Source organism: Typopeltis vanoorti, chromosome 5 (assembly GCF_054136105.1).
Source record: "Typopeltis vanoorti isolate ZY-2024b chromosome 5, IOZ_Tvanoo_1.0, whole genome shotgun sequence".
Taxonomy (NCBI): Eukaryota; Metazoa; Arthropoda; class Arachnida; order Uropygi; family Thelyphonidae; genus Typopeltis; species Typopeltis vanoorti.
Genome location: NC_143553.1, coordinates 103,974,259 through 103,997,958, shown reverse-complemented (window position 1 = coordinate 103,997,958; position 23,700 = coordinate 103,974,259). Strand labels below are relative to the sequence as shown.

The following is a 23,700-nucleotide window of genomic DNA, read 5'->3' as shown; positions in this document are numbered from 1 at the left end:
TTAGTAAACCTGACACATTGTTACAGTAAACAAACCCACACTCGTGTTTAAAATATTGTACAAGATTACTTTTCCTGCTACGATAAAAAGTTATCTTCGTATCTTGCTCCAGTAAGTTTTTTTCATTTAATCTTGAAGCTAACAATTCCGATGATTCCTTTGATAGGCCTAAATCTCTTACTAAGTCATTCAATTCCGCTTGAGTAAAACGTCGCAGCCCAGAACTAGAAATTAAATTTTCATTGTCTAAATCAACATCCGGGTCTTGCTCCTCAAGAATATCTGGCATATCCTGATCATGCTCATTCTCAAGTAAAGGAAGTCCTTTATAAATTGGCACGGCTATTTCAATGGAATGAGCAACTAGCCGAATTGCTGAGTCGAGATTTGGATACACAATTTTTTTCTTATTCTTCTTATTATAACCAGAAGTCTGAACTAAACAAAAATAGCAATCATCTACGTGATTTTTCGGTTCACGCCAAATCATTGGAATGCCAAAAGCTAATTTTTGGCATTTTCCCTTGCTCCGCTGTCATAAATTTTCTACACATGACTTACACACTTTATTTGGAGCCCATGACTTGTCCTGATCTGCAATTTTTACGTCAAAGTATGCGAAGTACACTTTCTTAACAAAATCAGTGATATTTGTCCTTTGACTGGGAACAGTAAAGCTGCCACAAATGTAGCAGAAGGAATCTACACTATTGACACAATTTCGAGTAGTAGACATGATGTATTTTCTTCACTGCCGACTAACATGCAATTAACAAGACAAAAAAAACCAGAGACTTTATTGAAACATTATAAGCGTTTCAATAAAGTCTCATCATACTTTCACGATTGATTAACGATTGACTGATTTCGATCATTCTTTGTCTGCTATGACGCATATAGCATTCATTTGTTTTAGGCAGTTGTCATCGCCTACTTTTCATCACCTAAATGTATTAGGTCGGTTATCGGCCTCTCTTGCATTCAAAGCGCCAGTACGTGACATTGCAGGTTCTTACGCATTTATTCGTTTACTAAGAAGCGAGAGCGGTGAGCGCTCTGATTCTGATCTGTGCATTGCTTTGAATAATAGGCTATATCTTCGGGAATTTTTTGAACGTCTTGATAAAAAGTTAGGAACAGATTTTTAAAAGTACATACTTTTAGAAAATAATATTAAAAAATCGATTTTTTTGATCCACTCCTAAAAATTAACAAAACTTACAAATTAGCAAAAAGAAAATGCCATAGAGGAAAAACCTGACATGATAGAGAAAAATGGGTTTGATATTTGAAATCAGCGCACCCAAATTAGTAAAAAACAAGTGTCAGATCATAATCAACAGAAAAAAATTTTTTTTTGTTGGCCAGTGTAATTAATGTTTCCCAAATTATGGAAAGAAAAAAGTATCGTCCTTACCAGAGCTGATAAGGGCAATGCCACAGTCATCCTTAATGCCTCAGAATATAATCGGAAAATGGATATTATTCTCTGGGATCGCGCTACCTACATACCACTTGAACACGAACCCACAAAAACTCCAAGTTAAAAAATTAAAAAACTTACTTAAAAAAGTTAAGTTTTTTAATTTTAAAATCCACAAACCTAATTCTCCACTAAGACCTATAGTAGATGCCACTAATGAACCTTGCTACAAATTGTGAAAGCAGCTAGCTAACTTTCTGCCCCCCCCCCCCACCCAATCACTGGTCTTACCACATCTTATGTAAAAAATCTACCCTTTTTAAAAACTTAATTGAAAATCTTACTTTAAATAATACAGACATATTGGTCAGCTTTGACATCATCTCACTGTTTACCAATATTTTTCTAAATGACACCTTAACATTCTTAAAAAAACGTTTTTTCTTCTAATATCTTAGAGCTCTTTTCTTTCCCAACAATTCTGGTTATTTTTCTTGGAAGAACAAAATCTACAAACAGAAAGAGGGAACTGGCAGTTCCCCCCCCTTCACCCCTTCTTGCCAATCTTTACATGGAAATTTTTGAAAAATGAGCCATAGATTATTCCCCCCCACCTCTAAAAACCTTCTATCTGGCTAAGATATGTAGATGATGTGTTCTCTATTTGGCCTCATGGCCTAGACACAGTCACCTCAATAGCCTACATCCAGGAATCCAGTTTACGATGGAAAATGAAAATAATAGTTTACCCTCCTAGAAACCTCAGTAACATACCTTCCTAATGGTAACCTTTTTTATTTTTCTCTGTATATAGAAAACCTACTCATACAGGCAGGTACATTTACAAACTTTCCCACCACCCCTCTCAATAATATGGCATTATTAAAACTCTAATCAATAGAGCCCACAGTCTTTGTTCCAATGAAACCGCCCTTTCAACCGAACTCAAACACATACACAACGCCTTCCTTTCCAATGGCTACAGTGATTACAGAATTTAAAAAATAATCAAGTCCTTCCCCATTCCCTGACCATCTCTTCAAAAGAGCTTCAGAAAAGCCATCACCATACCCTACATCCATGGCACATCAGAAAAAATAGCCGGGTCATTAAAAAAGTACAACTTCCATACAGCAATTAAGCCCTACCGTAAACTTACTACCCTTGCCCGTTCTGCCACAGATCAACTCCCTCCTCTCTCTCAGTGCCTGGAGTATATAGAGTACCTTGTTCCTGTAGGTTGGCTTACTTCGAACAGACAGGTAAATCAGCAACCGTCTGATTAGAAGAACACAAGTCATACACCTGCGATCACGATTATGATCAATCTGGCCTTGCAGACCATGTTTTGGATACAACCCACAGAATCTCCAGGGAAAAAACCGCCATGCTCCACAACAGTAAATTCAAAAAAGAAAGACTGTTTTCTAAATCTGCATCTACACTCAGGAATCAACCTCATTTAAACAAATACGGTTGCATAAAACTTCCCAAAATTTGAGAAACATTAATTATCAGAGATTCCTCTTTACATCCTAGGCCACCTGCAAACATCTATAGAGGGCGCACCACCTAGATAGGGCTTTAGTTTCACTCACTTGTTTCACTTATCATTGTATTGTATTTGTGTGTGTTGTTACAAAACAGATATGAAAGAAATATTTAAGTTAGTTAAAGGGTTTTATTGGATTGATGTAGAGGAAATATTTCAGCACTTCGATAAAGGTAAAAATAAGAAACACAGGTAAGCCTGGAAGTTGAGTAAAACTGCAGTTAGAAAGCATATGAAAACTAAACATTTCACTTGCAGAGTTGTGAATGAATGGAAAGCATTGCCAGCATCAGTTGTGAGTGTTTTGTCTGTTAATGCATTCAAGGAGAGGTATGATAGATAATGTACATACAGTTTTGGTCTCTCACAACAAGTCTTTAGACATGATGGAGATGTCTGTACAATAAATTACATCTACTTCTTGAATTCAAACTTTCCAAACCACTCTTTAGTTGGATTGCAGTAACTTTGCTTACTTCATTGCTAATACTCAACTGTGTCTTATTTCTCATGAAAAAAAAAAAAATAAAAATAAGAAAATTCCTTTTCTTCCAGTCTTTTGACAATACCAAAATCTCTAGACAAGAAGAAGCAGCTTTAATATTCACAATAATTATAATCTCCGATTTTCTTGGCAGAAATCTACCATAAGCACTATGTTTTCGACACCCAAGGCATTGCTTTACATCTGAACATTTATTAACTCAAAAGAAAGATTGACTACTATAATAAATTTAGTTTAATCCTTTATCCAAGTGTGAACAAACAAAGTTTGCACCTGCTAAATCTAGAGTAATTTAATAAAAAGGTGGCACACCATTTGGCAACTCCTATAGGTAGAGATGACCTTGCCAATGCTTCTGCCTGGTATCACCACCTGGGCCTGGCTCCCACTGAGGAGACCTCAATAAAGTTCGAAACTAGTCTGGGTAGTGGCCCTTCCATGCATAACATTATACATATCTGCAAAGAGATGTGTTTTGCATTTTGGGAGATACTGAGATAGAAGTGATGTTAGCTTGCTCCACTTTTGCAACGAGTTGCCTGTTGTACTAACCTTACCCCAGTCCTGAAGATACTTTCAGGTGCAAACTTTGTTTGCTCACACTTGGATAAAGGAGTGAACTAAATTTATCATAGTCTAACCAAGTGAAAAATAAACTTTCAAAAGATTGAATACTGTTCTCACATTTGGGATGGTGTCTGTAAGGGGGATCTCCCTAAAAATCTCTGACTTAATACGGGAATAGAAATGGAGGGATACAGTATTTTTCGTGAGGATATAAAGGACAAGATGGGAGGGGAAGTGCTGATGACAGCAGAGGAATTATGTCCACATAAGGTAGACATGAAAGATGAAAATAGTGGCAATGGTTATTATTATTATTACGGGCAGCTCAAAGGAGTCCTTAGACTCATCGAGGGAGCCCCAACATCATGTCAAGAACAACTATTCAACATTCACACAGTATCTATCATACTTCACCTTGAACTCATTTACAGTCATGGCACCCACAACAGACTCTGGCAACTTATTCCACTCATTTACTACTCTCCAACTAAAAAACCTAGCTCTAACACCCTTGCTAACCACACTCTTACCAAGCTTCCATGGATGGCCCCTAGTCCTCCCACTACCAGTCCTATTCTCAAAAATATCTTCTGAATTAATCTTATAGAAACCCTTCAGTAATTGGAATGTCTCAATCATATCACCCCTTTTCTGCCTATCAACCAATTTCTGCAGCCCACAAATCTTCAACCTGTTCTGCTATTATCTTGGTCACTTGTCTCTGGATCCTCTCCACCTCCTCCCCATCAAGAAGAAACCCCGGCATCCATATCTGGGTACAGTAGTCTAGATGGGGTCTTATCAAGGCTCAATACAGAGGAACAATAACCTGTTTCTCTCTGCTCGTTAAAGTGTTTTTCAGCAACCAAGTGATCTGATGAGCTGATTTTGTCACTTTTGCGATGTGTCCCCTAAACTTCAACTCCCTATCCACCAACACTCCCAAATCCCTGGCCTCGTCAATGTCCTGGAGTACAGTTCCACCAATGTGATATACTGCTGCTATTTCACCCCAAAATGCAAAACCTTACATTTTTCCACATTAAATTGACATCCATTCTCCTTAGTCCAGTCGTTCAAACTATCCAAATCATCCTGCAAAATTTTGACATCCTGAGCATTGACTATTGCTCTACCTAACTTTGCATCATCTGCAAAGAGATGCACAGTTCCTCTCAGATCCTTTCCTATATCATTAATGAACAAATTAAACAGTAGTGGTCCAAGAACAGAACCCTGCGGCACACCACTAGTCACAGGCCGTCTTCTTTTGGACTCTACTCTTGAATAAACCACTCTCTGATATCTCTCCATCAACCTGAGGCAGTGTGGTATAATGTGGAGGATGACATGAAGACATATTTAGTTGGTTGTTGCTATAGGCCAGGGAATGTGGAGGGTGGTGGTGATGAAAAAATGTATAAATAACTTGGACAGTGAACAAAAGAAGGGTAATTATTATGGTTGATTTTGATAATGGTGGTATAGAGTGGAATGAAGAAATAGCATTTGGGAATAAGAAAAATGAACTGTGCAAGAGAGGATGGCTTAACTGTGAGTGAGTAGGAGGTATTTGAAGAAATAAATAACCTTGATGTCAATAAGGCAATAGGATTTGATAACATATCACCATGCATCTTAAGGGAATGCTCCAAGGAATTGGCAGTAGCAATGGCATGTCTATTTAATAAGAGTCTTGCAACAGCACAGGTTCCAAGGGAATGGAAAGAATGTAAAATTGTTCCACTGTATTAAGGTGGTGATAAGGCTGTGGCTTCATATTATAGACCAATCTGTATATATGGAGTTGTGGTGAAAGTATTAGAGAGATTGGTGAGAAGTAAGATACAGAAATGGATTGATAACAGCAGTATTCTCTGTGGTTATCAAATGAGTTTGTTAAAGGGAGATCATGTTTTACTAACTTACTTATATACTATAACAACATGGCAAATACCTTGGACAGGGGAGATACATATACAGTGGTGTATTTAGATTTTGCCAGATGACAAGCTGTTAAATAAACTGAAACAGATGGGATTGGATAACAGACTTCTGAGTTGGATGAATGACTGGCTGTCAGATAGGTATCAGAAAGTTGTATATGGGCATGCAGTATCACCGATTTCTCCTGTTAACCAGTCTATAGTCCAAATACTAACAATCTGTACTCATAATCTGAATTCCATAATGGTGATATAATCTCTGTAACTCTTGCATCTTTTCCATAGTCTTTATCCTCTAGGAATTGAGGAGACCAAATCTGCATGCAGTAGTACAGGTGAGGTCTTATCAACGCACCTTAGGAAGGTCACTAATGGTGTACCGCAGGGTCAGTTTTGGGGGCATTCTTGAATTTGTATGTTAATGATATTGGGATGGGTTTAGCTAGTGATATGCAGCTGTTTGCAGATGATGTGTCATCCTTACGTGTCAAGGTTCACTTCAGCATTGCAATTATTATCTGAGTTGTATTTGTGATTTTTGCTATGTGAACTTTGAACTCAAAATTCCTGTCAACCATTACACCATGATTCCTAGCTCATTAATTTCTTGTAGCATAACCCCACTACTAATATAATATGCCATTGGAATACTCATCATACCATAGTGAATAATTTTACACTTACTAACATTATGCTGACAGCCATTTTCATTTTCTAAAATTTCCAGCCTTTGTAAGTTCTAATTTTACAAATCATTCTGTAAATACTAGATATCATTAGCATCCCTCATTGCTCTGTTTGCCCTGTATATCCTTGCATTATCAGCAAACAATTGCAGAACTCCTGTTTGAGCCTGCCTGATGTCATTAATGTATAGATTGAACAATAATGGCCCAAGGACTGAACCCTGAGGTACACCACTGGTCACCTTAAATCTGGCAGATTCACACCCACTGTATACCACTTTTTGATATTTGTCTGTCAACCATCCCTTGATCCAAGTCAAGAGTTTATATTCCAATCCCATATTCTCCAGTTTATGCAATATCCTTTCATGTGGTATCCTATGAAACACCTTAGCAAAATACAACAGTATCCATTCCCTTTATCCAACTCTGCCATCACATTGTTCTAAAATATGAGCAAATTGTTAAAACATGACCTTCCTTTTGTAAACTCATGCCATTCCTGGCAGTATAGTTTATCCGTCTACCCATTTCTGTATGCGAGTTCTTACCAACTTCTCTAAAACCCTTACTACCAACCATCACACGAGAGATCCTGATAGGTCAGTAGTTAGACAGATTGGTTTTTGCCCACCCTTGTACAAAGAAACTATAATACATTTCTTCCATTCCTGTGATATCTTTCCTGAGCTGAGACTCAAGCTATACACAAAAAGGTCTAAAGCCTAGTCAATTCAGCTGAATATGCCTTTAGTATATGTGTTGATATTCAATTTATCCTTATTGATGAATTCTTATCCACATTGCACAACAACTCTTCAAATTCATTCTCATGCACCTCTAACTGTTCATCCAATGTAGCATTAGCACTATGCACCATGTTACATATACCTGGTTGATATGTCTTAGCAAAGTTAGTGCCAATTCTGAATAGTTTTTCTGACACTAGAGCACCATCTACATTCAGTACAGTCATTCTTCTACATTTATTCTTTTGTTTGCCTGCGGCATATGATTAAATTCTTTCAGATTACCTTTAGCCTGCATAGCCAATTTCATTTCATGCTCCGATTTAGCTTTAACACAACAATCGTTATTTTTCTGAGACTATCTGATGGCTGGAGAATGCTTCATCCAGTTATCAGCTGAATGATGCAATATTCATTGAAAATCCAATATCTCTGAATTTTTTTTTTTTTAATGAGTCTCCCATCCATTCTAGAAATCAAATATGTTGTCACACCACTTCAGGACTCCAATAAGAAAGTCAGTTCTCAAACAGTGGGACATGAAATTCATCTCCCACTTAAAAACATTCATAACCATCTGTGTCCACAGTGAGCTTTGAACCTGCAGCTTTTGGATAACATTATATTAACCACTAGGCTGACCAGGCTAGCAAATGCTGGCCTGGTTGGCCGAATGGTTAGCATCATACCCCCTCTCCAACCAATAGGCTGTGGGTTAGAATCCTGCCATGGCATGGTGATTGTCTTCGGGTGGGAAGTGAATTTCATCATCTGGTGTGACACCACCACCTGCTTATTGGAGACCTGAAATGGCTTGAAAAAGTTCCATGTTTGGTCTCTAGAGAAGAGTATCTGGACTATGTAAAAATAAATTTAAAAATATTAAATATATATAAAAAGTAATAAAAAATAGAAAAAAAAATCCTTAGCAGACTTACAGTATAAAATGTACTATAAGTTTGTAAATAACCTTTCATGGGTGGGAGCAACATAAAACATAAAATGAACGTAAAAATGCACAGTAATATTTAAACATAGAGGGGAAAAAACTTATTACACAACGTATTGAAAATTAGAAATGATGTGGTAACACCCCATAATGACAGAATTGTCTGGACTTTCTTCATGATACATTTGAAGACAGCTTATTTCTTAGAGATCCTCACAAATATATCCCTGCAAACCTTCATTCCATCTTGTTGTAGTGATTTAAATCCCTATAATTATTTTTACATAGAGTTGCAGAAACCAAGTCTTCAGTCAAAGCTATTGAATTATTATAATTCAGAAAAAGAATCTTGGAAATGTGCATGCACAAAGTTAGTAATGAAGTCCTTTGACACAGAGCTGGTCATTATTAATCAGATGTATTGTTTGCCAGCAGTGCAGGAACTGAAAGATGTACTTGTACTGAACACTTTTTTTTTTTTTAACAAAAATAAAATGTATCTGAAAATATCATTAAACAAATGTGTTGTCATTTAATGGTCATACACATTCTTTATGGCTATATTTTCAAAATTACCTGGCACACTAGCAATGCAGAGCAAGTGAGATGTACAAACATAAAAAGTGCTGAGAATATCTCCTGGATTTCTTGCATCAATAATATTTATCTTACTATTGTTGTGAGTACTGGTACCAATCCACACAAGAGATGATAAATGTTGTTCGATTTCTTGATGCTCTCTTCTAGTTTTATCTTGCTGCTGTAAAAAAAAGGATAAGGGGCAGAGAGAAACAAAGAATAACAATATATATATATATAAATTTCATATGGAGGAGAAACAGTGCAATATGAATAATATTTTAATATAATCAATGCAACATCATTACAAAACAGGATGCAGTTAGATAAATAAAAATACACATCTACTGATGATCTCAAGAATTGTAGATCTCTACTAGATTATTCTAGATGAACAAAAGATCACATTTTATCGATCACGATTTTATCCATCTCATAATGGTTAATTTCAGAAGGATAATTCACCATCTTGTATGCATAAGATTGTTCAGGAATAGTATCACTAGGATGAAAGTGACTTTACTATCCTTCATTGGCATACCAGTTGTTAGATCTCAATTCTGCTGATCTGTGGAATAGTGTGTTGAAAAGTGAACTGTTCAAGATCAGGATTCCTGCAGTCCAGTCTGTGCCAGCAATGCAGTGCAATTATCATGAGTCAGATATTTACCTCTTTAGAATACTTTAGATACCTTGTGAAATCAGTGCCCGAACAAGTTAGGGCAAGGTATTATTTGCTTTGAGGCAGGTGTTTCTAATGAATTGGCCACTTAAATGTGGGTGTGCAAGCGCGCATGCACACACACACATGCATATTAAATTAATATATAATTAAAAATTTAGTACAAGTACCAGCATAATTGAGTTTGAGCATTTTAGATATGAATATAAGGGCTGAGTAGCTTTTATATATATTTTAATATATGAGGATGGTCTGAAACTAGGCCTCGACCATAGATGGCAACACTATCAGCAAGATTTTTTTTCCCTAAGTTGGTACATCTATCATAAGCATCCATGTGAAATTGAAAGTTATTCTATCAAGTAGTTTGTTGTATACAGCTGTCCGAAGCAAAAGTGTTATCTGTATCCCTTCCCTTGAAATGGATAAAATTGAGTATCGTGCAGGTATACAATTCTTTGTAAAAGAAGGTTTAACACCAAAAGAAATTCATTAGAAGTTCATAAAAGTCTATGGGCACTCTTTTCCTTTGTTTTCAACAGAAATGGGCTGCCAAGTTTAAACGTGGCCATACCAGCCTTGAAGATGATCCATGTGAAGGACGTCTAAAAAGTGTAACAACACCAGAAATCATTGATCGAGTGCACGATATGGTATTAGATGACCGGCAAGTCAAAGTGCATGAAATTGCTGAGACTATAGGCATTTCAAAAGAATGTGCAAGATGGGTACCGTGCATGCTCACAGCAGATCAAAAACACACTCGCATGAAAATCTCTGAACAGTGATTGGAGCATTTTAACAAGATTAAAACAGATTTTGTGAGTCAATTTATTGCTATGGATGAGACTTGGATTCACCAGTACACACCACAATCCAAAACAGTGGATAGAAGCCATATGTTCGGCAGCAAAGAAGACAATGTCATGGCATTGCTGATTTGGGATGCTAAAGGCATTTTTTCATTAATTATCTCGAAAGGGGTAAAACAATAACTGGGGAATATTATTCCAATCTTTTAACTAGACTACATGAAAAAATTCATGAGAAAAGGCCTGGTTTGCAGAAGAAAAAAAATCATCTTTCATGAGGACAATGCACCTGCCCACAAAGGTGTTATGGCAATGGGAAAATTAAGGGATCTGCACTATGAATTGTTGGAACATCCACCCGATTCCCCAAATTCGACTCCCTCTGATTTTAGCTCTTCACAAAACTAAAATTCTTCATCACTGGTCAGCATTTTTCTTCGAATCAAGAGGTGATTGCAGCCATTCCCGACGATTTTTCAGAATGTATACTTTATGAAAATTTATAGTTTTCACTTTCTTAATAACAAATCTGAAAACAAACCCCAACTCAACATCACCAGAGTTAAAGATCAGTACTATCAACATAAGAAGCCTGAATGGCAAAGAAATGGAGCTAGCTGAGGAATTAGATAAGTACCAGATCGACATAATAGGGGTGACTGAAACAAAAAAGCCAAAAACTGGTGAGATCTTTCTGAGCAATAAATACAAAATGTTATATTCAGGCAATGACAATCAAGGAAAAGAAGGAGTAGCCATAGTATTCAACACAAAATACAATGCTAATCTTCTTGAATGGCAGTCAGTCTCAAGTAGAGTAATGTGGGCAAATATGAGAATGGGGAACTGGACATTGAGACTTATTTGTGCCTATGGTCCCACAGAAGGTTCTACTAAGCTAGAAGTGGAGGAATTTTTTGAGGGTTTAAAAAAAGCAACTGACACAATGAAAAAGGAAAAGTTGGTCCTTGTTGGGGATCTAAATAGCAGAGTAGGAAATGATTGTTGGACACAAAAAATCATTTTGGGAAAATTTGGAGAAAAGAGCAAAGCTAATAATAATGGCAAATATCTGTTGGATTTCTGCTCAGGACATGGACTGGTTATTACTAACACCATGTTCCAACATAAAAATGTGCACAAATTCACATGGAGAGAAGAGACTAGGAATAAGAAAAGTCTCATTGACTATGTTATTGTTGATAGTGATGTTTTCTCCCTGGAGCAGGACATGAGAGTGTACAGAGGATTTGAAATTGGAAGTGATCACTATTTAGTCTTGAGCAGGATAAAATTGAATTTCATATCGAAAAGAATAATATGTAAGAAAGTTTTAAAGCAAATAAAAGTTGAGCAGCTCTCAGATGTGAACTGTAGACTAAAATACACAAAGATTATTGAAGAAAAAATGAAAGAGTTTGAGAACAGGAATCAAACCTTGGAGATTCAGTGGCAAACTCTGAAGAAAACACTGATTGATTCTGCCAGAGAGGCATGTGGTGAGGTTGTCTGCAAGGATAAAAAAAATCAGAACTCCCTGGTGGACACAGGAAGTTAAACAGGCCGTGAAGGAAAAGAAGAAAGCATATCAAAAGTTAAGAAGAAAGCATATCAAAAGTTCCTGTCAAATAAGTCAGCTTGTGCTCTTAGAGAATACAGAGACAAATGCAAGAATGCTAAACATTGTGTAAAACTAGCTAAAAAAAAGTCATGGGTGGACTTTGGAAAGAATACAGAAAATAAATATCAAGAAGATGGCAAAATATTCTGGAGATTGTTGAAGAAGCTATGGAATGGAGGAAAGAGTGCTGTAAAAGGAGTTAGAGATGATAAAGGTGACATGAAAATGGGAGAAAAAGATATCCTTGAAGTATGGAGTAATTACTTTGAAAAACTGCTAAATGAAACAAGCAGTGACGACAGCACAGTGGTAAAAAACACTGTCCAGGCATGCAGGTAGGAATACATATCCATACTTGAAGTAGAAAAAGCCATCAAAGGCTTGAAATGTGTAAAGGCAGCAGGAGTAGATGATATTCGACCAGAAATGCTGAAGTATGGTGGTATAAGAGTCTTACAGTGGCTGCACTGCATAGTTCAGAAAGCCTGGACAGAGGGACGAATTCCCGATGATTGGAGTAGAGCTCTCATAGTACCTATATATAAAGGGGAAGTAAAACTGAATGTGAGAATTACAGAGGTATTTCCCTATTGAGTGTTCCTGGCAAGATCTATGCAAGTATACTTGAGAAATGGTTGAGAAGAATTGTGGAAGAAAAGCTTGGTGAAGAACAAGCTGGATTCAGGCCAAATAGAGGCAGTCAGAATCAGATCTTTACTTAACGACAAATAGTCGAGAAAGCACGGGAATATAACAAAGATCTGTATTTAAGTTTTGTCGATTTGGAAAAGGCATATGATAAGGTGCCAAGAAAGAAGCTATTCAATACGCTGCAGTTATATGGTGTCAATGGGGCATTATATCAAGCAATACTTAGTCTTTATTTGAGTTGTAAGTCAGCAATTAGAATTGAAGGAAGTACAGGAAGATGGTTTAATGTTAAATCTGGTGTGAGACAAGGATGTACATTATCCCCTCTGTTATTCATTATCTATATGGATCACATTATGAAGGAAAGTGGTATTAAACATGATATCAAAATTGGAGATGTTAATGTCAGCTCTTTGCTTTATGCAGATGATGTTATACTTCTAAATCAATCTGCTACAAGTCTGCAAGATTCTCTGACTAAATTGAATAGCTGTTGTAATAGATACGGTATGAAGATCAACAATAAAAAGACAAAGACAATGAAAATGGAGAACCTGTGGAACAAGTAAAACATTACAGCTACTTTGGCACGATTTTTAGTGAAGATGGTAAATTAAATATAGAAATAGACAACAGAATCAGCAAAGCTGGTATGGTGGGAAGTCAATTGAATAAATTCATATGGAATAAGAGAGAAATTAGTTGGAACACTAAATTAGCTGTATACAAGACAGTGTTCAAACCAGTTTTAACTTATGGATCTGAGAGCTGGGTCAGAAGTAAAACACTTGACCAAAGACTAGAGACCACAGATATGAGAATCCTGAGAAAGATTATAGGCGTGAACAGATGGCATCAATGGCAATATTATCATATTAAAAACGAGGATATTAGGAAAGAACTTGACATTGTCAGCATCCAGGAATGTGTTAGCAGAGCTAATCTCAGGTGGTATGGTCACTTAAAAAGAATGGGCGAGGAAAGATTAGCAAAACAAGTTTTCTCTGCCAGGTTGGCAGCAAAACGACCCAGAGGAAGACCAAGATATAGGTGGATTGATACGGTACAAAGTGCCTTAGACGATAGAAATATAAGATCTGATAATGTTGGAATCTTGACAAGTAACAGATTGATTTGTAGGAAAATTGTAGATAGGCTTTTAGTAATGATGTAATTTTTTTCATGTAGTACTATCATATCCTGTACACTCCCTTGAAGGTACATGGCAGGAATTTGATGATGACTTTCTTAATACCAAGTGTAGCCTTAAGTAATGTAGAGAATCATGATTGATAATCATTGTGTTAGATCTGAAACAGGTGCCCTCCCTCTAAATGAGGTCACCTTTCCAGAGTCTAACAGAAGTTATCCATTAAATGAGCATACTTATCATTTGGCACAATCTAACTATGTTTTAAAAGAAATAAAAACTGGCAAATTAGAATAAGAACTGTTTGTATTGTAGTTAGTGTGTTTATACTTTAATGTAACTGTAAGTCAACAAAACGGGCTCACATGAGAGTAATTATCAGTGAATTTCTACACGTGAAAGAATGCCAATAATTTGGTAAGAAGGGGAAAAGGTCGCCCAATACTACAATAGCAGCGTAAGCATCCCTCGGTGCTACCTCTAAGAAAACATCAAGACGCATGCATTCCCAGAATTGGAAAGCCCCCGTATGAGAATTGAAGTCACCCAGTCGGAGACAAATCGGAAGGGAGAAAGGAGAGATCAAACTCAGAAAGGTGTCACTCTTGGGGAGCGTATAAAACCTGGAGATTCTGTCATGACCTACTTGAGGGAGATTAATAATGTGCCAAATATCTAGCTGGTATTTGGCACATTATTAATCTCCTATTAAGAATAGGAGATTAAGTTGTAAACTAAATATTTGATAAGTTAAAGGAATAATATTGTAGAGATTAAGAAATCCATGTTTATCTAAGAATGAGAAAGTGAGAGAAACGTAAGAGTTTTAATCTAGCATAAATATCAATTTTGTCTTTGTATTGAAATTAATTATGAATTCATTAAATTTATTTGTTACCTTCCATGCTTGCTTTTCTGACCATGTTGACTGACCTAGACCTTCATAAAAAAATACGAACCTGGGGATCATATATGTGTGCGGAGACATCCTAAGTAAGAAAGGAAAGGGGAGGCACGACTGCAAACAGACAAAAGGGAAAACCTACGGCCTCTGATTTCAAGCGAATTATATTAGTAGCATCTGATACTTTATAACCATCCTTAGGCTGAGTTTGACTCTGTCCTTAAAGCCCAGGCTGGTGCAGGAAATAAATTTGTCTGAACGAATGTGGATGACTTGTAGAGATCAGGGAATAGGTATTTTCTGGGGGGGGGCCCAAAACTTAGAAATTGTCAGATAAGTAGTAAGATCATATACTCAGTGTTAGGCAGACGATTTAGGGATATATAAGAGTTAAAGATAGCAGACAGAAGCTAACATATAAAATAAGGTAAAGGAAAGAGTAGTGACCACTGAATCAAAATAGCATTATACAAAGGAGAAATAAAAAACAGACATAACAAATGGCACAGTCGGTAGGATTTTAATCGAATAAGGTTTTAAAATGAGAAAGGATCTAATCAGGTAACAAACTAATTAAGTATAAATCAATAAAAATATACATATAAAAACATAACAAATGGCGCAGAAGTCAGCAGGATGTGTTTGATCCAATAAAAAGGGAATAAATTAATCAAATGCAGTGAAGTGGTGTCAGTCACATGAGAAGAAAAGAAAGGATTTTAATTTTGGAAGGAAAAGTTTGAAATTTTGAAAAATATTGTAAGCATAAAAAGATAAGTATGCCCCTACCAACCAGCACAGAGCTCAGTGACCCGGAGTTTTTCAGGAGTATCCACCCCCAGCAAATTTTCTCTCAGTTTACTGGTGAGGAGACCGATGATGTGAGGGCTTTCTTTGACTTCATCGAAGAACTCAGAAGGATAAGGCGATGGAGTGACTTCCAGTTACTTATACTACTTCTCAGTAAGTTAACTGGAAGAGCAAAGAGTTTTTTCTACTCCTCAACCCTCCTGAAGGAGACAATGGATTACCAGAGATTCAAATCGATCCTTATCTCTCAATTTGCCAAGGCCAAGAGCATAGGACCGAATCTCTGGAAACTCCAGAAGATCATTCAGAAGGAAAAAGAAGGTGTCCCAGACTACTATAACAGGTTGCTCAGTTTTGCGAACTCGTTGAGCGTACCTGAGGATGAAAAACGCCATTTAGATAGGACTGCTTTTCAGCATTTCCGAGTTGGTCTGAGATAGGAGCTAAGGAAGGCAGCATATGCAAAGGGAATAGCAGATCTAAAGGAGTATTATGACACTGTGATTGAGAAGGGGCAACTCCTTGGGATATATATCCATCTGCAACTGCGAACCAAGTGAATGCTATAAGGAGCAGTGGAGAAGAGAGTAAATGCCAGAATCTAGCTAAGGAGAATTGTCAAAAGATGCAAGGGAGTACGGAAAGAAATAAAATCGAAGCAGTTTGCAGTGTCACTACTGATACCTGCAAACCAGGCAAAATCCGCTCCCTAATTGAAAAGGAGGTAGAGAGATTACAGCAACCTCTTATGCAACGGCCTGATCAAGTAGTCAGCATGTTGACGATAGATCGCTCCAATGAATAGAAACCTCTGGAGTCACAAGAGAACAAGATCACTGACCTAATACATGAGGAAGTTCAGAGGTTACAAAAACCATTATTAGATAGAATGGAGAACGTAATGGAAAAATTTAATGAATTGTCAGCCAAATGTGGGTCGGACTCTCCTTTGTCTTCAGACAAAGAAGGTAAAAGAGGCTACCGTCGAGAGATTCCTCGGTGTTATAGTTGTAACAGACTAGGGCATTTGGCCCGAGATTGCTTTATAACATCGGACTCCTCGAGACACAGGTATCAGTCCAAAGCCACGTCCCATATTTGTGCCAGACCAGTTGATGGTGAGGCAAGACAAGCTGGGGAACGATTCAAAGGAACAACAGTAGAAGTGAAGGTTGGCAGGAGGAATCTCAGAGCACTCCTCGATACAGGTTCTCAGGTCTCCCTGATCTCTGAAAATTATCTTAGGAAACTGGGTGCTGATGTGAGTAGGAGAGCTGTGAGGATAAAGAACCCAATCAAGCTTTTGGGCATATCTACCTCCATGACTTATGCCATAAGATAGATAAGACTGAGATCAGAGATACTGGGGTTTGGTCTACATGTTTGGCACAACTTCCTGATCCTTCTCGGGAACTCGTTGTCTAGTGAGGGACTGATATGAGGAGAAGATTTTCTAAGGAAGCATGAGTTCGCATGTGATGATCCCAGAGAGAGCATTCGATTCAGAGGAAGAGAAAAGAACGCTAAAGGAAACCAGAAACCAAAGGAAAAGGGGGAGGGGCACGTACTGACACTGAACCGGAATCAGACATCACAGAGGTCAGGAAGGGGAAAGAGAAAACCGAAACAGAGATAAGTCAAAGGGGAGAAATGGAAGAAATTAGTCTAATCAAAGATAGATGCTCCAATCTGAATGAACGAGTTCTGAGGGCCGTAACCAATCATGATCATCAAGCCTCAATTGAAGCTCCAAACGCTGATTATGAAATAGCACTAAGGAGAGAGAGAGAGAGAGACTGAGGAGGAAAATTTTCTTGGGGACAAATTTTTTAGAAGGAGGGGGAGGGACTTTGTTAGATCTGAAATGGGCGACCTCACTCTAAATGAGGTCATCTTTCCAGAGTCTAACAGAAGATATCCATTAAATGAGCATACTTATCATTTGGCACAATCTAACTATGTTTTAAAAGAAATAAAAACTGGCAAATTAGAATAAGAACTGTTTGTATTGTAGTTAGTGTGTTTATACTTTAATGTAACTGTAAGTCAACAAAACGGGCTCACATGAGAGTAATTATCAGTGAATTTCTACATGTGAAAGAATGCCAATAATTCGGTAAGAAGGGGCAAAGGTCGCCCAAAACTACAATAGCAGCGTAAGCGTCCGTCGGTGCGATCTCTAAGAAAACATCAATACGCATGCATTTCCAGAATTGGAAAGCCCCATATGAGGATCGGTGATGAATCGGAAGGGCAAAAGGAGAGATCAAACTTGGAAAGGTGGCGCTCTTGGGGAGCGTATAAAACCTGCAACACAGAATCGAAACCCCCCCCCATTTTGTTTGATCCTGTATTCTCACCGTGTGATTCGAGCAGTCATCATGATTCGGTTCTTATCTTTAAGAGCTGATCTCCGAGAAATCAAAGTATGGCACTGCCACAGAACACAGCAAATCTTGAATGCAAACCGTCGGTAAGGAATAGCATCGACGTAAATCCTTAGTAAAGAAACTGAGCACCCGATCCAGGGAGAGCATGTGATTCTCACGTGGCAACAGAACCAAGGCTGCCAGAACTTCATAAGAAGGAAGGAAGGAAGGAGAAAATCCCAAAAGAACCTAAGATAGCGTAGATAAGTACTTTTACATATTCTAGCCCTTTAGAGAACTTGACTAACAGAAACGGAAGAAAGTGTAACTCCAATTTATGATAAGGATAAACATGAAGAATCATTATATGTGTGAATGACTCTATACCATTAGACTGAATTCTGAGAACTGTTAATTTACTGGAGATTCTGTCGTGACCTACTTGAGGGAAATTAATAATGTGCCAAATACCTAACTGGCTCCTATCAAGTTGAAAACTAAATATTTGATAAGTTAAAGGAATCGTATTGTAGAGATTAAGAAATCCGTGTTTATTTAAGAATGAGAAAGTGAGAGAAACGTAAAAGTTTTAACCTAGCATTAATATCAATTTTGTTTTTGTATTGTAATTAATTATGAATTCATTAAATTTGTTTGTTATCTTCCATGCTTGCTTTTCTGACCATGTTGACTGACCCAGACCCTTCATAAAAAAATACGAACCTGGGGATCATATAAGTGCGGGGGGGACATCCTAAGTAAGAAAGGAAAGGGGACACGACTGCAAACAGACAAAAGGGAAAACCTACGGCCTCTGATTTCAAGCGAATTATATTAGTAGCATCTGATATTCTATAACCATCCTTAGGCTGCGTTTGACTCTGTCCTTAAAGCCCAGGCTGGCGCAGGAATTAAATTTGTCTGAGCGAATGTGGATGACTTGTAGAGATCAGGGAATAGGTATTTTCTGGGGGATCAAAACTTGGAAATTGTCAGATAAGTAGTAAGATCATATACTCAGTGTTAGGGAGACGATTTAGGTTAAAGGTAGCAGACAGGGGCTAACATATATAATAAGGTAAAGGAAAGAGTAGTGACCACTGAATCAAAATAGCATTATACAAAGGACGATTGACCATCTCACTCCCATCCACCAAATAAAGAAGCAGCAAAGACAGAGAACGTAAGACAAAATTTAAAACGTATTGCCCAAGAACATCCAGAGCTTCGACCAGCTCAGACACTGCGAAATGAATTGCAGAGGGTGCACTCAGGTATTTTAAGCTTTTTACCTGAACGAGACAATTTAAAAAAATCCATTAGAAAGAAAAGATTACATGATCAACCAGCCAATCCAGCATCGCTTCAGGAGTTATTCCAGATTACAGATTCCAAACTCTTCAGGGTGAAAAGTTTCTTCTGTATGATTATTATACAGATAAAGAAAGTCATGAAAACAGGGTTATTGTGTTTGGAACTAAAGAAATGACTATTAAACTATTTAAGGAATTTACAATGTATACTGGAATATTAATTAAAAGAAACTTTAATAAATACCTCCTATATTTCGGCAATGTCACATTGCCGCCTTCATGAGAACATATAACAATGACACATACACGCAGGCACTACAAAAAGGAAATGAAGCAGAAGAGAGAAAACTACTGTTGTTCCTAGAGTCCTAAAGATGGCCCCCTAGTGGGCTATATTGGGTTGTCTTGGCAGTTGGGAAGTTCTCAAGATGCAAGCTTCCCAAATTTGGGGCTGTCTCATGCACCCAAATTTGTTGAGGTTTTGAAAGTTTTTTAGAGCTGAAACTGACTTCATGAACAATCTTTCATATTTAAATTTGCTGCGGTGTATGAACGTGGCTTTCTTCCAACTTAATTCTGTGGCGGGTATCCAGAGCATGAGTGGATGCACTGGTGAAACCGGATGTAGTCTTTGTGTTCAGAAATACTGACAAAATATAAGCTTAGCAGCTGTAAACTGTCCTACTTAAAAAGTAGGACAGTTTACAGCTGCAAAGACCTGATATACCCCAGGTAGGTCTAAGGGAAGTAGTTGGTCTTTGGTGCAGATAAGGGATGCCAATTTTTTTATATGGTTTGTAACAAGAAGTCAAGTAATATTTTTTTAAGATTTTGGTTAACTTTTCAGAGGTGCCCTGGATATAGGGAATGGAGATGGATTTAGTATAATCTTCATAATGAAGGGCGGAGGGCTTGTGGTTAACTGGTTTTAATATTTTTTTGGGGTTGTAGCCATTGGCTAAGAAAGTGTTAAGGATGTGATTTAGTTCAGTGATTAGGGCACTGTCATCTGAACAGATTAATTTTGCCTTGTTATATAGTGTTTTCATAACACCATATTGTTGTGAAGGGGGGGGTGATTGCTGGTGAATGCATCTGCCTGTATGGTTGAGTTTTCTGTAAACAGAAAACCAAGGATCCATCAGGCTGGCAAGTGATTAGAGTGTCTAGGAAAGGGAGCCTGTTGTTTTCCTCTTTTTCCAACAGGAACTGGATTCTGGGGTATTGGTTGTTTAAGTGTGTTAAGAAGGAGTGAAGTGTATCTGAGCCATGTGGCCAAATAGCGAACACATCATGAACGTAGCGAAGCCAAACAGTGGGTTTTTGTGGGGCTGTTTAAGGCTTGCTCTTCAAAAGTCGGTCAGAGGTAGGGAGAGTGGTGAACCCATGGCTGTCCCCTCTATCTGTTTGTAGAATTTTCCTTGCTAAACAAAATAACATGCGTTCATTGTGAACTGAAATAGGGCTGACATATATCGGAAGGCACTTAAGCCTTCCGATACACTAAATCCATCACCATTCCCTATATCCGGGGCACCTCTCAAAAGTTAACCAAAATCTTAAAAAAATATGACCTGACTTCCTGTTACAAACCATATAAAAAATTGGCATCCCTTATCCGCTCCACCGAAGACCAACCACTTCCGTGTGTATAGGCATAAGTGCTGTGAGGGCATCATGTTGGAGGCTTAATGGATTGTATACAGCACTCAGAATGGATTAAAACAGAATTTAATACTTCTTATATTTCGTCTCAGTCACTGAGACATCTTCTGGGATTACAAAAAAACTAATGTAACATAAACAAAAATAACACACAATACTAAGCACAACCATGTTGGTGACACTAAAGTCCTATCTAGGTGGAGCATCCTCTAAGGGTGGTTGTAGGTGGCCTGGAATGTAAGGTGGGATCTCTGATGATAAGTGTTTCCCAAATCTTAGGAAGCTTAATGCAACCGTATTTATTAAGATTTGGTTGATTTCTGAGAGCTGCTGCTGATTCCAAAAATAGTCTCTCTTTTTTTGAATTTGCTGTGGTGGAGCATGGTCATTTTTTTTCATGAGATCCTGTGGGTTGTATCCAAGACATGGTCAGCCAGGCCTGACTGCCCATAGTCGTGGTTGCAGATGCATGACTTGTGTTCCTCCAGCCAGATGGTTGCTGATCTGCCTGTCTGTCCAAAGTACGCCAGCTTACAGGAACAGGGTACTTTATAAACTACAGGCACTGAGAGAGGAGGGAGGGAGCTGAACTTTCATAGACTGGATAAGGGTAGCAACTTTGCGGTGAGGTTTAAATGCTGTGTGTAGGTTATACTTTTTTAAAATGTTGGCTATTTTTTCAGATGTGCCATGGATGTAGGGTATGGTGATGGCATTTCTAAATTCTTTCTGAAAAGAAGACCAAGGAATTGGGGAGGAACTAATGTGTATGTGGTCAAGCTCAGTTGTAAGGGCAGTTCCACTGGAACAAAGATTGTGGGCTCTCTTGGTTAGAGTTTTAATAATGCCATATTGTTGAGTGGGGGTAGTGGTGGGAGAGTTTGTGAATGTATCTGCCTGTGTGCGTGGGTTTCTATATACAGTGAAGGAAAGTGTACTGTTAGGAAGGTGTGTAACTAAGGTGTCTAGAAAGGGTAAACAATTGTTCTTTTCATTTTCCATCGTAAACTGGATTTTTGGATGTAGGCTGTTGAGGTGGCTGAGTAAGGAGTCTAATGTGTCTGGGCCATGAGGCCAAATAGAGAACACATCGTCTACATATCTTAGCCAGATAGAAGGTTTTAGAGGGAAAGAGTCTATGGCTCGTTTTTCAAAATTTTCCATGTAATGATTGGCAAGAAGGGGGTGAAAGGGGGGGAACTGCAGTTCCCTCTTTCTGTTTGTAGATTTTGTTCTTCCACAAAAAATAACCAGAATTGTTGGGAAAGAAAAGAGCTCTAAGATACCAGAAGAAAAAACGTTTTCTAAGAGTGTTAAGGTATCAATTAAGGGAATATTGGTAAACAATGAGGAGATGTCAAATCTTACCAATATGTCTGTGTTATTTAAGGTTAAATTTTCTATGAGGGTTTTAAAATGGTTAGAGTTTTTTATATAGGATATGGAAAGTCCAGTGAGGGAGATCAGAGAGAAGGCCAGTTGTTTTGACAGTTTGTAGCAAGGTGAATTAATGGCATCTACTACAGGTCTTAGTGGGGAATTGATGTATGTAGAGCAATCTGAGAGGATAATCTCCATTTTTCGATTGTATGCTGTGGTATTAAGAACTACTGTGGCATTACCCTTATCTGCTCTGGTGATGACAATACTGTTTTATTTCCGTAATTTCATGAGAGAGCAGTGCATTGGGTGAACGATAAATTACTTATCGTTCGCCCAACGCACTGCTTTGAGGGCGAAGACTGGGTGAGGATGTTGGTGATGTCAAATCTGGTGTTATTTGCTATCTCCAGCATTAAGCGATAGATCCCACATTTGATGTTAATCATTACATCAAGCACCAGCACTTCTTTCGGAACGACTGTGAAATTGTGGCCGAGGCTTAGGGTACTGACAGCATCATCGTTGAGCCTTTTCGAAGAAAGGATAACTACTGTCTAGAGCGATTGAATTTGCAGTTGCAGTTTGGCTTTACACAGGTTGTTATATTTCTTGATATGTTTATTTTTTATTTTTTGAAATTCTTTCTGTGTGGAAGCTTCTGAAATTCTAGAGAGAATAGACCAAAGTTCAGGGTTTAGTATAGAGGAGAGATCTGATTGATAGCAGCCAATGGTGGCATTCATATAGAAGAGGATGGTATGAGTAGCGGCGATTTGTTCCCGCAGTAGTGCAAAAGCTGGCGCGGTTATATATGCAGAGGGCTTTTTTGGAATGAAAGTTGATCTTTAGCTTAATGCAGTTGGGTATCACTCTTGTATCCCGACATCTTTTTAAAAAGGCAAGCTTATTTAGTTGCCTAGATAGTCGTAGTTTTGACTTACCGTATTGATTGGATTTGGTGTGCTATATCTTCTCCATGAATAATTAGAATCCGTGTGTAAAGGCTTAAGTGCTGTGAGGACATCATGTTGCAGGCTTAATAAATTGTATATAGCATTCAGAAAGGATTAAAACAGAAGTTAATGCTTCCTATATTTCATCTCAGTCAATGAGACATCTTCCGGGATAACAAAAAAACAAATGCAACATAAACACAAATAAGTATCTTCCTGACCACCGGACATCACGAAAAAAACTCAAACCTTTCTACTCCCCCGACACCCCTGGAAATATACAGTTTACCAAAAATCCACAAACTCAATTCCCCACTAAGACCTATAGTAGATGCCACTAATGCACATTGCTATAAACTGTCAAAACAGCTGGCCTACTCTCTGACCTCCCTCACTGGACTTTCCACATCCTATATAATAAACTCTACCCA

The 23,700-nt window shown here is 37.9% G+C and overlaps 1 protein-coding gene across 1 annotated transcript in view; it reads right to left on the bottom strand.

Moving 5' to 3' along the window:
- LOC150106702 (C-Jun-amino-terminal kinase-interacting protein 4-like) overlaps positions 1-23,700 on the bottom strand; it is a 713,212-nt gene that overhangs the window by 262,104 nt on the left and 427,408 nt on the right. The window contains 1 exon segment of the mRNA XM_090393457.1: positions 8,954-9,137. Coding sequence (XP_090249583.1) covers positions 8,954-9,137 — 184 coding nt within the window.